Source organism: Sylvia atricapilla, chromosome 22 (assembly GCF_009819655.1).
Source record: "Sylvia atricapilla isolate bSylAtr1 chromosome 22, bSylAtr1.pri, whole genome shotgun sequence".
In the NCBI taxonomy this organism is placed as follows: Eukaryota; Metazoa; Chordata; class Aves; order Passeriformes; family Sylviidae; genus Sylvia; species Sylvia atricapilla.
This window is the reverse complement of record NC_089161.1, coordinates 6,334,366-6,349,625: the sequence shown is the minus strand read 5'-3', so window position 1 is coordinate 6,349,625 and position 15,260 is coordinate 6,334,366. Positions and strand designations below refer to the sequence as shown.

The 15,260-nt window shown below is 61.7% G+C and overlaps 1 protein-coding gene across 2 annotated transcripts in view; it reads right to left on the bottom strand.

Annotated features, from left to right (window-relative positions):
• Positions 1-15,260, bottom strand: part of ALDH4A1 (aldehyde dehydrogenase 4 family member A1) — a 157,773-nt gene that overhangs the window by 126,696 nt on the left and 15,817 nt on the right. The window contains exons 14-15 of one of the 2 annotated variants that reach the window (XM_066334425.1): positions 14,944-15,062; positions 14,131-14,268 (exon numbers count right to left, since the gene is read on the bottom strand). In XM_066334425.1, the coding sequence (XP_066190522.1) occupies positions 14,156-14,268; positions 14,944-15,062 (232 nt within the window). In that variant the 3' untranslated portion in view covers positions 14,131-14,155. Of the gene's footprint in view, positions 1-14,013; positions 14,269-14,943; positions 15,063-15,260 lie in introns of those variants that run through there. The other variant, XM_066334424.1, reaches the window with a different exon arrangement.

The window sequence follows — 15,260 nt, the reverse complement described above, 5'->3', positions numbered from 1 at the left end:
GGAGGTGTCCCTGCCCATGGCAGGGGTGGCACTGGATGAGCTTTAAGTCCCTTCCCTCCCAAACCATCCCAGGATTACGTGATTCCCGAACTGCTCCAGCTGGCTCCTGTGCCCAGGTCTCATCCCTGTGGGATACAGCCACTCTTCTTCCCTCATGCCAGGAAATTCCTGGGCAGGAATTAATGCCATGTCCACAGAGAGAGAGGTTTTAGTCCCTTAAAATATTAATTATTTAAAATATTTTATTATTTATTATTTAAGATAATAACTACTTGTTGTTGTTAAAATATTTATTCCCTGCTTGCACCTTCTCCAGCACAAACTGGGAGTGAAACGTCCCCAGTCCGATTCTGGGACATTCTGTGGGACTCTCAGTGGCCCTGGGACAGAGTCGGCTCCTTTCCCGCCAGGCTGATTCCCACCCAAGTCTGATTTCACAGGAGGGAGGGACCAGCCCGAGGTGCTGACAGGAATTTCCAGGGGCTCGCTGCTCGCTCAGCCATTTCCATGACCTATTTTGCATCCCTTTGCTGGCTCTGATGCCGAATATTCCCCACCAAAAGGAGACATCCACTGAAAATCCTCAGCTCCCTGCTGGGGAGGATTGGTGGCTTCTTGTAGGAACGGCTGCTGGGGAAAACAGGGACAAACTTCCCAAAACAACGGTCCTGGGGATCTGTGGGAATTCTGTCCACTGCTGGGCTGGGAACCTGCAGAACCCCTCTGGATCTGAATTCCTCCTCTATAAACAGGGCTGGGAATCTGTGGATTCCCTTTGGATCTGAATTCCCCCTCTATGAACCCAGGATGGGATTCTGGGCTGGGAATCTGTGGGACCCCTCTGGATCAGGATTCCCCCTCCATCACACAGGGATCAGCAGCGTTCCCAGCCGCAGGGTGAGGGGTACACGTGGAGCTCGTCCTTCCCTGGGACATTCCTCCTGGGGGTTCTGGGCCTGGGAGCTGGAAAAACACAGGAAAATATTCCCTCAGCGAACAGAGGAAGTTGGGAAATGAGGATTTAACTTCAGGGAGTATCTTGGAATGGCTGGAATTACTGGGCCCAAAATAACGTGGTGGGGAGGGAACGGGTGAATTGTTTTAGGGAAAGGAGATGTGGGACCAGTCCTGGGATGGGGACGGGATGAGGATGGGATGGGTGACCTCAATGGGATGTGTGTCCTGCTGTCCCCAAGGAAAGTGGGGACAAGCCCTGGGTTTTCCATGAAAGCCGTGAGGTTGGGGTGAGAGAAGGGGGATGGAAAAGGAGCAGGAGGAGGATGGAGAGGGCCAACTGGAGCTGCGGCCTCTTGGATTTGAGGCCTCTGGGGGAAACCAGGAGCCCTGAACACTTTCCCAGGCTGTGAGAAGGAGGCACAGCTGGTTCCCCCCGGCCGGGACAGGGCCAGGGACTGAAGCGGTGCCAAAGCCGCGGCGTTCCCGATGGAATGGGGAGCTGGGGAAGGTTCCGGGCGGGCTCTCCCCGGCTGGAGCAGAAAGATGAGACCGTTCCCAGCAGCAGCTGCTCCGCACATTGCCCAGCTCGGGGAAACCAGCGGCGGAGCCTCCGGGAGCTGTCAGCGCCGCTAAAGGAGCTGCCGGGGGGAGGCGGCGCGGGCGGTAACTGCAGGTGTCAGCGGGGAATTATCGCCTTCCCCACAGCCCGGGCGGCTCCCAATCAGCCCCTCCTCATCCTCGGGGGACAGCGAGGGACCGGGGGCCGCTGGGAGCCGGCGGGGACAGGGCTCGGGAGAGGGAGCAGCTCCCAAGGGGCGGGAGCGCTCCTGGGTGAGCGCCCCGTGTCCTTCAGCCGGCCCGAACCGCCTCAGCCGGGGAAAAATCCCCCGTTAGGGACTGAACCTGCAGGAAAGGGGAGGATTCCACATCCCGCCTTGCTCCCTCCATGCCCAGTCTCTGCTCCTCAGCAGGGAACAGATCCCGGCTCCAAGCGCCCGTTCCCTGCTCGAGGCCACCCTGAGCCCGGTGAGGAGCAGGAGGCATCCAAAGGGCCATGGACAGCTCTGCTGTTCCTGGGATGGGCTATCCCCTCCGTCCCGGGCTCCTCCGGGGCAGCAATGGGACAGGGCCGGGATTCTGGCTGATACTTCACCCCAAAGCCGTGACTTTGCACATCCCTTCCTATTGTTCCACGGGAATTTCCCTTTTCCAGGCACACATTTCCTATTGTTCCACGGGAATTTCCCTTTTCCAGGCACACATTTCCTATTGTTCCACGGGAATTTCCCTTTTCCAGGCACACATTTCCTGGTGTTCCCCGGGAATTTCCCTTTTCCAGGCACACATTTCCTTGTGTTCCACAGGAATTTCCCTTTCCAGGCACACATTTCCTTGTGTTCCACCAGGAATTTCCCTTTTCCAGGCACACATTTCCTTGTGTTCCACCAGGAATTTCCCTTTCCCAGGCACACATTTCCTTGTGTTCCACAGGAATTTCCCTTTCCCAGGCACACATTTCCTTGTGTTCCACGGGAATTTCCCTTTTCCAGGCACACATTTCCTATTGTTCCACAGGAATTTCCCTTTTCCAGGCACACATTTCCTGGTGTTCCACGGGAATTTCCCTTTTCCAGGCACACATTTCCTGGTGTTCCAAAAGGAATTTCCCTTTTCCAGGCACACATTTCCTATTGTTCCCCGGGACTTTCCCTTTTCCAGGCACACATTTCCTTGTGTTCCCCGGGAATTTCCCTTTCCCAGGCACACATTTCCTTGTGTTCCAACAGGAATTTCCCTTTTCCAGGCACACATTTCCTGGTGCTCAGGCCCAGGGAAGGAAGGAGCCGCTTGTGCTGTGTCTGTTTCCGCTGCGGGTCTGTAAATGCATCCTGGGAATATCCCGGGATATCCCCGCAGCAGGCTGGGGGCAGCAGCAGATCTGCTGGTTTGGGACTTTCCCAGCAGATTTGGGGGATGTGGGCTGGGAATGCTGAGGGAAGGAGCTGCTCTGCGTGTCACCTGTGCAGAGCTTCACCAACACGGGGCGGAGGAGGGCAAATCCCAGGATTACCTGGGCTCCAGGGCCCTCCCAAGGGGTTAACCCCCTGGAGCAGGGTGGGGCTGGGGCTGTTCCAGGGACCCTCCCAAGGGGTTAAGCCCTGCCCGGGCTCCCCCTGCCCTGCCAGGAGCCGAGCAGGCGCTGCCACGCCGAGCTTGGGTTTCACGAGGGCTCTGGCTGTAAAACCCGATCGTGGCTCTGCCCTGATTGATGGGTCCGGGGGAAAGAAACATCAGGTGGAGCGGCCAGGGCTGGGGGTCGTGTTCTCAGGGGCTGACATCCCATCCCATCCCATCCCACCCCATCCCACCCCATCCCATCCCACCCCATCCCACCCCATCCCACCCCATCCCATCCCACCCCATCCCACCCCATCCCATCCTACCCCATCCCATCCCACCCCACTCCATCCCATCCAATCCCACCCCATCCAATCCCATTCCGATCCCCCCTCACCAGCCCTGCAGCAAAACTGGACCCAGTTGTGCCCAATCCCAGTTGTGCCCACCCCAGTTGTGCCCACCCCAGTTGTGCCCAATCCCAGTTATCCCTGTCCCAGCTGTGACTGTCCCGGTCATTTCCAGCCGGGGATGGAGGGGAGAGGGGCCCCGGGGGTCTGTCGGGGGCTCGGACATCGCTCCCAGCTGGGTCATTCCAGGGAAGCACCAGCGCAGGGGGAGGTTTGGGCTTGTGGGGAGCTCTGAGAAGGAGCTGCGGCTGCCCCTGGATCCCTGGCAGTGCCCAAGGCCACGCTGGGTGGGGTTTGGAGCAGCCTGGGATAGCGGGAAGTGTCCCTGCCCATGGCAGGGGGTGGCACTGGATGGATTTTGAGGTTCCTCCATCCCAAACCCCTCCACGGCTCTCTGATTTACGAATCCTTCTCACCACACGAGGCAGCACATTTGGGGTGCCTGAGCTGCCCTCCCACTCCGCCCCGGGACAATCGCAGTGTCCACACGGGCAGAGTCTAACCAAGCGGGGTCTAACAAAGCCCTTTTTAGCAAGTCGAGCTGCGGAGGGGAGACTCCGGGAGTGGGAATTCTCCGCTGGACGGAGCAGAGGGCGCTGCCGCAGCTCCCGGGCACCACCATCCGTTCCCAGGCTCAGCCAAACCCCCCCGGCCTGCGGTTTGCCCACTATTGGTGTGTGAGCCCCCGAGCGGAGGGCAGGGCTGCAGAGGAAGAGGAGCCGAGGGCAGCAGGAGCAGCTCCGAGCCTCCCGAGGGTCTCTCCCTCCGCCTGCATCCAGCTGGAGCCGCCTCCCGTCCCTCCCATCCCTCCATCTCTCGGCGTTCCCTGGTCGGAGGCACCAGCACAGAGCTGGGGCTGAGAAAACAGAGCCCGCAGCCGCATTTGGGGCAGCTGGAGGGGGAACACCTCGGGAATTCCATGATGCAGCCCGGCTGGATCCTCGCTGGGCGTGCGCCGGGAGCGCGGCCGGGGCCGGGGTCACTCCTTTGCCCGGCCCCGGGGTGTGTGTGCGGGAACGGGCCCTTCTCCTCCTCGGGAGGCGCCAGCGCCGCCCGGAGCCGCCGGCACGGCGAGGGCTGGGGACAGCGGGGGCTCCTCTGCCCCTTTCCCTGGGGAGGGAGCCCCGGGCCGAGGGAGCCCCGGCCGGGAATGTCACCGGGCACAGGCACAGCACAGGCACGGCTGTCCCCGCGCGTCCCGCTGCCGCCGGGGCTGGGGCCCGAGGGATCGGGACAGCAGGGATCGGGGCAGCAGGGATCGGGGCTGTGGGGATCGGGACAGCAGGGATCGGGGCTGCGGGGATCGGGGCCGCAGGGATCGGGACAGCAGGGATCGGGGCCCGAGGGATCGGGACAGCAGGGATCGGGGCAGCAGGGATCGGGGCTGTGGGGATCGGGACAGCAGGGATCGGGACAGCAGGGATCGGGGCTGCGGGGATCGGGACAGCAGGGATCGGGACAGCAGGGATCGGGACAGCAGGGATCGGGACAGCAGGGATCGGGTCAGCAGGGATCGGGGTCAGCAGGGATCGGGACAGCAGGGATCGGGACAGCAGGGATCGGGTCAGCAGGGATCGGGACAGCAGGGATCGGGACAGCAGGGATCGGGGTCAGCAGGGATCGGGACAGCAGGGATCGGGGCTGCGGGGATCGGGACAGCAGGGATCGGGACAGCAGGGATCGGGACAGCAGGGATCGGGACAGCAGGGATCGGGTCAGCAGGGATCGGGGTCAGCAGGGATCGGGACAGCAGGGATCGGGACAGCAGGGATCGGGGTCAGCAGGGATCGGGACAGCAGGGATCGGGGCTGCGGGGATCGGGACAGCAGGGATCGAGACAGCAGGGATCGGGACAGCAGGGATCGGGACAGCAGGGATCGGGTCAGCAGGGATCGGGGTCAGCAGGATCGGGACAGCAGGGATCGGGACAGCAGGGATCGGGGCTGCGGGGGATCGGGACAGCAGGGATCGGGGCTGCGGGGATCGGGACAGCAGGGATCGGGGCCGGAGGGATCGGGGCTGCCGGGATCGGGATCAGCAGGGATCGGGACAGCAGGGATCGGGACAGCAGGGATCGGGGCCGGAGGGATCGGCGCTGCGGGGATCGGGACAGCAGGATCGGGGGCTGCCGGGATCGGGATCAGCAGGGATCGGGGCTGCGGGGATCGGGACAGCAGGGATCGAGACAGCAGGGATCGGGGCTGCCGGGATCGGATCAGCAGGGATCGGGGTCAGCAGGGATCGGGGTCAGCAGGGATCGGGATCAGCAGGGATCGGGGCTGCCGGGATCGGGGCCCCATTCTCGGGGCAGCGGCGTCACCGCCCGTCCCCAGGGGCCGAGGGTGGCTCTGAGCCCCGCGCCGCTCCCGCAGCTGCTCCAGGCGGGGCCCCGAGGCTCTGTCCGGACTGTGGCGCCACCAGCACACGGAGATGTCACCCCTGGCTTTCCAGCTTCCCAGAGCTCCCATCCCACCACTTCCCGCAGGAATGGGAATCCCGGCTGTCTCCTGGTTGACTGCAGAGCCTTCAGTCCCTTCCCAGGCTGGCCCTCGGTGCTGTGCCTCAACTCCCCCATCCCGCAGGGACCCAGCACCGCCTGCCTGAGGAGGGATACCTGCAGGAAGGGCTTTGGAATCCCTCTGGGAGCACCTCTGGGTGCATCCCCTGCACCCACCCAGAGCCTCCAGCGCGGCCCCTGAGGGCTGGGCCGCATCCACTGGAGCTCAAGGGATTTGGGACCCGGAGAACGTCTCTGGGCGCCCCGAATCCAACTATCCCTGTTCCCGACAAGCCCCCAGGTTCCATCGTGTGCTTTTCCTCGGGCACCAGGCTGGAATCGCCTTTCCCTGCGCTGTCACTCTCTCTGGGCCGCGGGTGTGGCACTGGAGGAGCAGCAGACTGGTCCCAGTTTGGCATCCCAGCACAGCCCAGTTTGGCCGTGCAGAGGCCATGGCTGTCCCTGCTCTGGACTGCTCCCTTCCCTTCCCTTCCCTTCCCTTCCCTTCCCTTCCCTTCCCTTCCCTTCCCTTCCCTTCCCTTCCCTTCCCTTCCCTTCCCTTCCCTTACCCTTCCCTTCCCTTCCCTTCCCTTCCCTTCCCTTCCCTTCCCTTCCCTTCCCTTCCCTTCCCTTCCCTTCCCTTCCCTTCCCTTCCCTTCCCTTCCCTTCCCTTCCCTTCCCTTCCCTTCCCTTCCCTTCCCTTCCCTTCCCTTCCCTTCCCTTCCCTTCCCTGATGCTCCTGCCCGCCTCCGGCGGCGTTCCCGGTTTTTGGGGTGCCACATTTCTCCCGAACCGGGGGAAAAGCTCTCAGGGAGCTGCGGGAAGCGCTGATCTCACGTGGATTGAATGTTTCGGACGGCACCGGGAGCCGGAGCGGGGAGAATCGATTGTCCCCGGCAGCTCTGGCCGCCTGGCACTGCGGCACAGCCGCCCAAATGTCAGGTTTGTCATCTCGGATCTGCCAGCGCCGCTCGGGGCGGGGGCAAAGAACCGAAGGGTGGCTTTGAGGGGGGGACAAAAATCCGGCACAATAAAACCCAAGGGCAGAGCGGGGCTGCCGCTGGGATGATGCGGATAATCGGCCCCGGGGGGGAATATCCATGGGAAGGAGCGGAGCGTTCCCTGGGTGCTGTGTACACGCAGATCCCTTATCGCTGAGGGATGGAAAACAGCAGCTGAGATGGAACCGCTGATACATTTTAAACAGCCGAGGCGGGGCTGGGGAGGGGGCGCGGAGTGAGGGGCTGGGGAAGGGGGGTCTCTGCGCTGGTGCCGAGCCGGGGGGGGCTGGGCTGCAGGGACGGGAGGAGATTTAGGGGATAACCCCCGGGAGAGGGACTGTGGGGGCAGAGGGCCCCCGGTGTGGTGAAAGGGTGCTTCCAGGGAAAACAGTGAGGATGAGGAGCATGAGGGGGATGAGGGGAATGAGGAGCATGAGGGGGATGAGGAGGAGGAGGATGAGGAGGATGAGGAGGATGAGGAGGATGAAGAGGATGAGGGGGATGAGGAGGATGAGGGGGATGAGGAGGATGAGGGGGATGAGGGGGATGAGGAGGATGAGGAGGATGAGGAGGATGAGGGGGATGAGGAGGATGAGGAGGATGAGGAGGATGAGGGGGATGAGGGGGATGAGGAGGATGAGGAGGATGAGGTGGATGAGGATGCGGCATCTGGGTGGCACTGCTGTCTGCAGGATGGTGTCCGCCCTCGGGGGCAAAGAGTTGGAGCTCCCCCTGCCCACCCTGGCCCAGGATCCATCCCTTTGGATGAGCAGGGTCCAGGATGAGGATGGAGCAGAGCCCATCCCTTTGCATGGCCCAGGATCCAACCTCTGGACGGAGCAGGATCCATCCCTGTGGCCGGCTCTGCACGGAGCGGATCAGCTCCGCTCCCTTGGCTGTCCCCAGCAGTTCCATGCCCCATCCCAGCTCCAGCCTCTCTTCATCCCAAATCCACCCTGGGCCAGCTCTGCCGTCACTGCCGGGAGCCTCCTGCTCCTCCTGCCGAGCCAAGGGCGAGTGATTTACTCTCTGGGCCAGTGATTTACGTGCTGGGCCAGTGATTTACGTGCTGGGCCAGTGATTTACGCTCTGGGCCAGTGATTTATGTGCCGGGGGTTCCCCGCAGAGCCGCGGGGGCCGGAGCCGCCTTCGCCTGTGCCCCGTCTCTGGCTCCGGAGCAATCCCGCTCCAGACAAACCCTCCCCGGGAAAAGCGGCAGCCGCAGGCTCAGCGCCGCTCCCCAGCCCGCCCAGGGCCGGGCAGCCGCAGCTCGCAGGGCCGGGGAGAGGCGCCCGAGGCCGGCAGGAAGGATCCGGCTCCTTCCAGCTGGGAAGGAGGGCGCTCTGTGCCCGGGGTGCGCGGTGCCCGCTGAGCGGCTCTTTGAGGGGCTCTCTGCCTCCCAGCCCCTTTATTTTCCAGGGTTTTTCCTGCCCTGAGGTGGGGTCACGTCTCCTTCCCGCTCTGCCGCGTCGGCCCGAGGGATGTGAATCCCCTCTTTATTTGTTTTAGCTGGAAGCTGACATCCTGCCGCATTCTCATGACTCCAGGACCCGGGGCTTTAACAAAAAATGTTAAATATTAGAAGCCTCTCCGCGATGCTGCAGCATTTTTCGGAGGGGAAGGGGAGTGCAGGCACTTGCTCTCAAAGCCCCGATTTGTTTGTGGAGCGGGGACGACGCCCTCAAAGCCTCTCCCCTTTCTGGCCGTCGCTGGTTCTTTCCTTCCTCCCGCCCTCCCTGTGGGAAAATGCGGCTCCAGAGCTGAACCCTGCGGCTCTTCGCTCTCTCCCCCGGCCCCATGGCACCTCCTCCTCCTCCTCCTCCTCCTGCTCCTGGCAGCCGCGGTGCCCATCAGCTCCTGGAGCAGCCAGCCCGCCCTCGCAGCCCCGCCGCTTCTCCCGTTTTTCCTGCGGACAGCGGGATAAAGATCTCCATCTGCCGCTGGCTCCCTGAACTGCAAACTCCTCCTGCCCGCAGCCCCCGGCCATCCTCCGCTCCCCAAAAGCCCCCAGCGATCGGGGAGGAGAGGCCCCGGGCAGAAATGACGAAAGGGAGAAATGAAATGAGGCGGGAACGGAGGAAAAACAGACCGAGGGTTCTGGTTCCCGGGAGAAGCCCCGGGATGAGCTCAGGGCTCTCCCCGTTTTCCCCTCTGCTGTCCCCAGCCGCCCGTGGCTCTTTTCTCCTCCTCGTCCTTTTATTCGGGGGATGGAAAATGGGAAGGGAGGGGCTGTTCCCAAAACTCCCCTCCCGGAGGGGCAGCCCCGGCGCTGGGCAGGGAGGGAAGGAGTGGAGGGGATGGTTTTTGGGGGGATCTCCCTCGGTGAGCCCCCGGCCGTGCTGTGGGAGCCGCATCCTGGGGAATATTCCCTTTATCCCGCAGCCTGGTCCTTCCCTGCATCCCACCCATGTGCCGGGAGGTTCTCCAGCCTCTGCTCGGGAATCGAGAGGAGCCTGCGGCGCCCAGAGCCGGGAATTCTCCCGCAGCATCCCCCGGCACCAGCACAGGGCAAACCCAGCCCGTGGGCTGCGGGAAACACCGGGAATCCAGCCCTGGGACCCTGGATTTAGGGGGTTTTGCGGGAATTCAGGCAGGCTGGGAGAACAGGGAGCCCCGAAAGCGTCCCCGAGGCAGTTTGTGGGAAGGGGGGGTGACCTGGCCCCGAACACCGAGAGCTTCCAGAAAATAGCCAATTTGGGGCCACCTTCCCACCGGCGGCTGCTGCTGCCCAGGGCAGGGGTTTAGGGCTCGGTTAACTGACCCCTCAGGGGTCTCCTCTGATCCCTCTGCAGCCAAAAGCCACCGAGAACCGCCCGTGGTTGGGTTTCCACGTCCCGGGCTCAGGGTGGGCCCCACAGCCCCGGGATTTCCCCATGGGCTGAGCTGAATTTAGGGGTTCTCCTTAAAGGTAAACCTCTCCTTGAAAAAAAGAACTTTAAACCAGCCAAATCGGGCAATGCTGTTTGAACAGGGTTAGGGCAGGAACTGTAGTGGTCGTTGTCTCTTTTGGGCAATCTGGGCAATTTGAACTTAAAGTGTAAAAGTAAAATTTTAATTTAAATGTGATTTTTAAAGGACTTTGGGAAGGGAGTTGATTCTTGTGGTTTATTTACTTTTGGAGGTTTTGAGGGTTTTTGTTGGTTTTGTGCGGTTTGTTGTTTGGTTTTTTTTGTTTTTTCTTTTCTCTTTGGGGTTTTTTGTTTTGTGGTTTGGCTTTTCAGGTGGGTTGGTGTTGGTTTTGGTTTTTTGGGGGTTCTTTGGTTTGTTTGTTTGATTGTTTGGGGGTTTTAGTGGGGTTTTTGTTTGGTTTGGGGTTTTTTGATTTTGGTTTTGTTTTATTTTTAAATTGCCCAGGAAGCAGAAACTTCCCTGCTCGGGGCCGGGGCTGTTCCGTGCTGCTCTCCCCGGGCAGAGCCTCCTCCTCTTCCTCTCCCAGCTCATCCCACACATTCCCAGCTCACCCCACACATTCCCAGCTCACCCCACACATTCCCAGCTCACCCCACACAGATCCCAGCTCACCCCACACAGATCCCAGCTCACCCCACACATTCCCAGCTCACCCCACACATTCCCAGCTCACCCCACACGGATCCCAGCTCACCCCACACATTCCCAGCTCACCCCACACAGATCCCAGCTCACCCCACACAGATCCCAGCTCACCCCACACATTCCCAGCTCACCCCACACATTCCCAGCTCATCCCACACAGATCCCAGCTCACCCCACACATTCCCAGCTCACCCCACACCAATCCCGTCTCATTCCCGGTGGATTCCCAGCTCCACCCCCTCGGTGCCCAGGGCTGGGGCTCTCTGTGCGGTGCCCGTCCCGCTCCCCGCGCTGCTCCCGGCAATTCCCGTTATCCCGGGCTGTCGGGGAGGGTTTGGGATCCGTCCCTGGCTCGGTCCGGCCGCTCCCGGGGCGGGGTTGGATCGCTCGATGCTCCCCTGCCGGGAAGCAGATGGAGCCGGGGCTTTTCCAGGGAAAACCTGTCACTGCCCAGCCGGATCCTGGCTCAGCCCCCGCCCTGCTCCCGGCCCGGGATGTGCTGAGCCGGGGCCGGAGTTACCGGGGCACTCCAGCCCTGTTGCTGCTCCTGGCTGGGGTCATGCTGAGCCCCCCGAGCCCTCCCCAGCGCCTTTTCCCCATCCCAGGAGCTCCCCCTCTCCCCACACCGACCCGGGCGTTTATCAGCTTCGACAAGCCAACGTTTAAATGGCATTAGGGGCCCGATTTGGAGCCACAAAAGCCATGAAATTCAGAGTTAAGGCTCAAAAATCCACTTGACGCTCCGGCCCCGAGGCGTGAAAGGCTCGAGCCGGGGGCAGGGGCTGGGCCGGGGGCTCGGGGTGCCCGGGCGGGGCCGGGGCTGAGCCTGCGGGGATGGAATGAACCGTGCCCGGGCTGGGAAGGGTCTGCGGGAGCTTCGGAGGGGCTCATCCCAAACGGAGGGGAGTGACGGGGACGGAGGGGACAGGGCTGGGCTCCACCGGGGTGACGGTTTGGGGACAATCCCGGCAGTCAGGGCAGGGCTCTCCCCTCCCTGCAGGGCTTTGGGGTGGGGTTGGGGAAGGTTTGGGGTTCTCTCCCCTCCCTGCAGGGCTTTGGGGTGGGGTTGGGGAAGGTTTGGGGTTCTCCCCTCCCTGCAGGGGTTTAGGGTTCTCTCTCCTTGCCAGAGGTTTGGGGTTCTCCCCTCCCTGCAGGGATTTGGGGAAGGTTTGGGGAAGGTTTGGGGTTCTCTCCCCTCCCTGCAGGGATTTGGGGTGGGTTTGGGGTTCTCCCCTCCCTGCTGGGCTTTGGGGTGGGGTTGGGGAAGGTTTGGGGTTCTCTCCCCTCCCTGTAGGGATTTGGGGAAGGTTTGGGGTAGGTTTGGGGTTCTCCCCTCCCTGCAGGGCTTTGGGGTGGCTTTGGGGTGGGGTTGGGGCAGAGCTGGGCTCCCTGGTGCCCTCCCAGTGCCCAGACACTTTGCAGTAACACTGGTGAGGACCAGGGGAAATGGTTTAGGCGCGAAGGGGGCAGGGTTAGACGGGATGTTGGGCAGGAATTGTTCCCTGGGAGGCCCTGGCACAGTCTGCCCAGAGCAGCTGTGGCTGCTCCATCACTGGCAGTGTCCCAGGCCAGGCTGGACAGGGCTTGGAGCACTTTGGGACAGTGGAAGGTGTCCCTGCCGTGGCAGAGGGGCACGGGGTGGGCTTTAAGGTCCCTTTCCACCCAAACCATCCTGGGATTCTGAATGAGGCCCCTTGTTTTTCCTGCCTCTCTCTCTCCAAGCAAGGGAACATCTTTTTAGCACAAAAATTTAAAGCTGGGTCGATTTTATTTAAAGGTCTCCAATGCCGACTCACTCTCGCTCTTTATCCGACAGTAACCTGGAGGAATAATTCATAAAAGCAAGGCAAAGAGGCTTGAACATGATTTTATTGCACATTTTTCTAGCTGAGCCAGGATCCACAGGAACTGCAGCCACTCCTCCCTGGCCTGCACAAGGTCAGTGTCACCACTGACCCAACACCCATCACAACAGCCCTGCCAGGGCTCCAGCCACCTGCAAACCCTGCTAAGTGAGCAGCAATTAATCCTAGGGTTAATCAAACAAACATTTGTGAATTAGAACAGCCTGGAGGAGGCAAGGCCTCGTGGTCCAGATCCCTTTTCCCGTTTGCACTGCAGGCGCCAGCACCGAGCCCTGCCTGAGGGACACCCCGGGGTCAGGCCTGGTTTAAGGCTTGGCTTAACTCCTGCTTTAACACCGGGTTTAAGGCTTGGCTTAACTCCTGGTTTAAGGCCTGCACACAGCAGCGGGCAGAGCCCTGGGGATGGATGAGGTGGGATGGGATGAGGTGGGATGGGTGAGGTGGGATGGGATGAGGTGGGATGGGATGAGGTGGGATGGGATGGGGTGGGATGGGATGGGGTGGGATGGGATGGATGAGGTGGGATGGGGCTGGGTGTGACAGCAGCTCCCCGGATGGAGCTCAGGGCTCCTGCAGCTGCTGCTCCTTCAGGGGTGAGGAGGGGAGGTTCCCCCAGCCAGGAGCTGGAGCAGGACATTCCCTGTTCCCCAAACATCCCAACACCTCTCCAGCACGTTCCTCCCAGTGCACACACGGCTCAGAGCAGGGGAGGCAGCCAAGGGCTGATGGAACAGCAGAGCCAGCCCAGCCTTGTCCCCAGGAGGGACACCAGGGCACCGAGGGGTGCTGGAGCCCAGCCTGAGCCCAGCTGGGAGGTCCTGTGCAGGCTGAGGGATGGGATGAGGCTGGGAGGTCCTGTGCAGGATGAGGGATGGGATGGGGCTGGGAGGTCCTGTGCAGGCTCTGAGGGATGGGATGAGGCTGGGAGGTCCTGTGCAGGCTCTGAGGGATGGGATGAGGCTGGGAGGTCCTGTGCAGGCTCTGAGGGATGGGATGAGGATGGGAGGTCCTGTGCAAGATGAGGGATGGGATGAGGATGGGAGGTCCTGTGCAGGCTGAGGGATGGGATGAGGATGGGAGGTCCTGTGCAGGATCAGGGATGGGATGAGGATGGGAGGTCCTGTGCAGGCTGAGGGATGGGATGAGGCTGCAATAAGGCACTGGAGCTCATTTCCAAGTAGCACCACAGCTGCCCTCTCCTGGCACGAGGCTCCTGCTGCTGATCTCCCGTGTGGGGTGTGAGGGGCTCAGGGTGGGGAGAAGTCCCGGCCCGTGGGTGGAACCAGCCTGGCTCCCCTGGTGCAGGGACAGCCGCACACCGGGGATTTGGGCTGCTGGGGACACAGGGACACAGGGACACGGCATCCTGAGCTCATCTCCTGCTCAGCCTCGTGCAGAGGGAACCACTCTGGGGATGGGAGAACGGGGAGGAAAAGGGAGCCAGGGTCCAGCTGAGCCTCTGCAGCCACCCCTAATTAACAACTGACCTAATTAAGCATGCTCACACCGAATCACTGAGGTTGGAAAAGACCTTTAAGGTCACCAAATCCAACACCACTGCCACACTCACCATCGTGTCCCCAAGCGACCGAGGAAACCACGAGGACCTCCAAGCTTTACAATTTAATAACAAATTATTTTTTTTCCTTTTTTTTTTTTAAATAACTCCTAAGCGAGGCGGGTTAGAGCTCAGTAGTTGAAGTGCTGTGTGGGGTGGCAGCTGTCACCCCGGGGTGCCCTGCTGTCCCCAGGTCACTGCATGTAGGCGTAGCGCCAGTCCCCCAGGGGCACGTGAGTCTCCTTGATGGCCTGAGGGGACGTCCAGCGCAGGATGTAGTGGGGACCCCCGGGCTTGTCATTGGTGCCTGGGAGGGGACAGCAGAGAGGGCTGGTGACACCACCGAGGGTGGCAGGGACACAGAGGGATGGGAGGGACATGGGGGGACATGGAGGGATGGGAGGGACACAGAACAAGGGGCACGGAGCACAGGAGGGATGTGGAGGGATGGGAGGGACATGGGACAGGAGGGACATGGAGGATGAGGAAGGACACTGAGGGACATGGAGGGATGGGAGGGACACGGGGCACAAGGAAGGGGAGGGACATAGAGGGATGGGAGGGACATGGAGGGACACAGAGCACAGGAGGGATGCAGAGAGATGGGAGGGACGTGGAGGATGGGAAGGACATGGAGGGACACAGGACACACAGAGGGATGGGGACATGGAAGGACACCAAACACAAGAGGGACACAAGGGACAGCAGGGACACAGAGAACAAGAGACACTGAGCACAGGAGGGACATGGAAGGATGGAAGGGACGTGGGACACAAGGAATAGGAGGGACATGGAGGGACACAGAAGGACAGGAGGGACCGGAGGGACACAGGGAACACAAGGGATGGGAAGGATAGGAGGGATGGGAGGAGCACACAGGGATGGGGACAAGGAGGGATGTGGAAGGACAGGACAGACATGGAGGGACAGGAGGGACACAGAGGGGAGCTGGGAAGGGCCCAGGCAGGAGCCCTGGTGTCACCTGAGATGCGGGAGCCCCCGAAGGGCTGCTGGGCCACCACGGACCCCGTGGATTTGTCGTTGATGTAGAAGTTGCCAGCGGCGTTGCGCAGCAGCCTCCGGGACTCCTCGATGACCTTCCTGGGCAAGGACAGGCACAGCCTGAGCACGGCCTGAGCACAGCCTGAGCCCTGAGCACAGCCCTGAGCCCTGAGCACAGCCCTGAGCACAGCCCTGAGCCCTGAGCACAGCCCTGAGCACAGCCCTGAGCCCTGAGCACAGCCCTGAGCACAGCCCTGAGCCCTGAGCACAGCCCTGAGCACAGCCTGAGCACAGCCT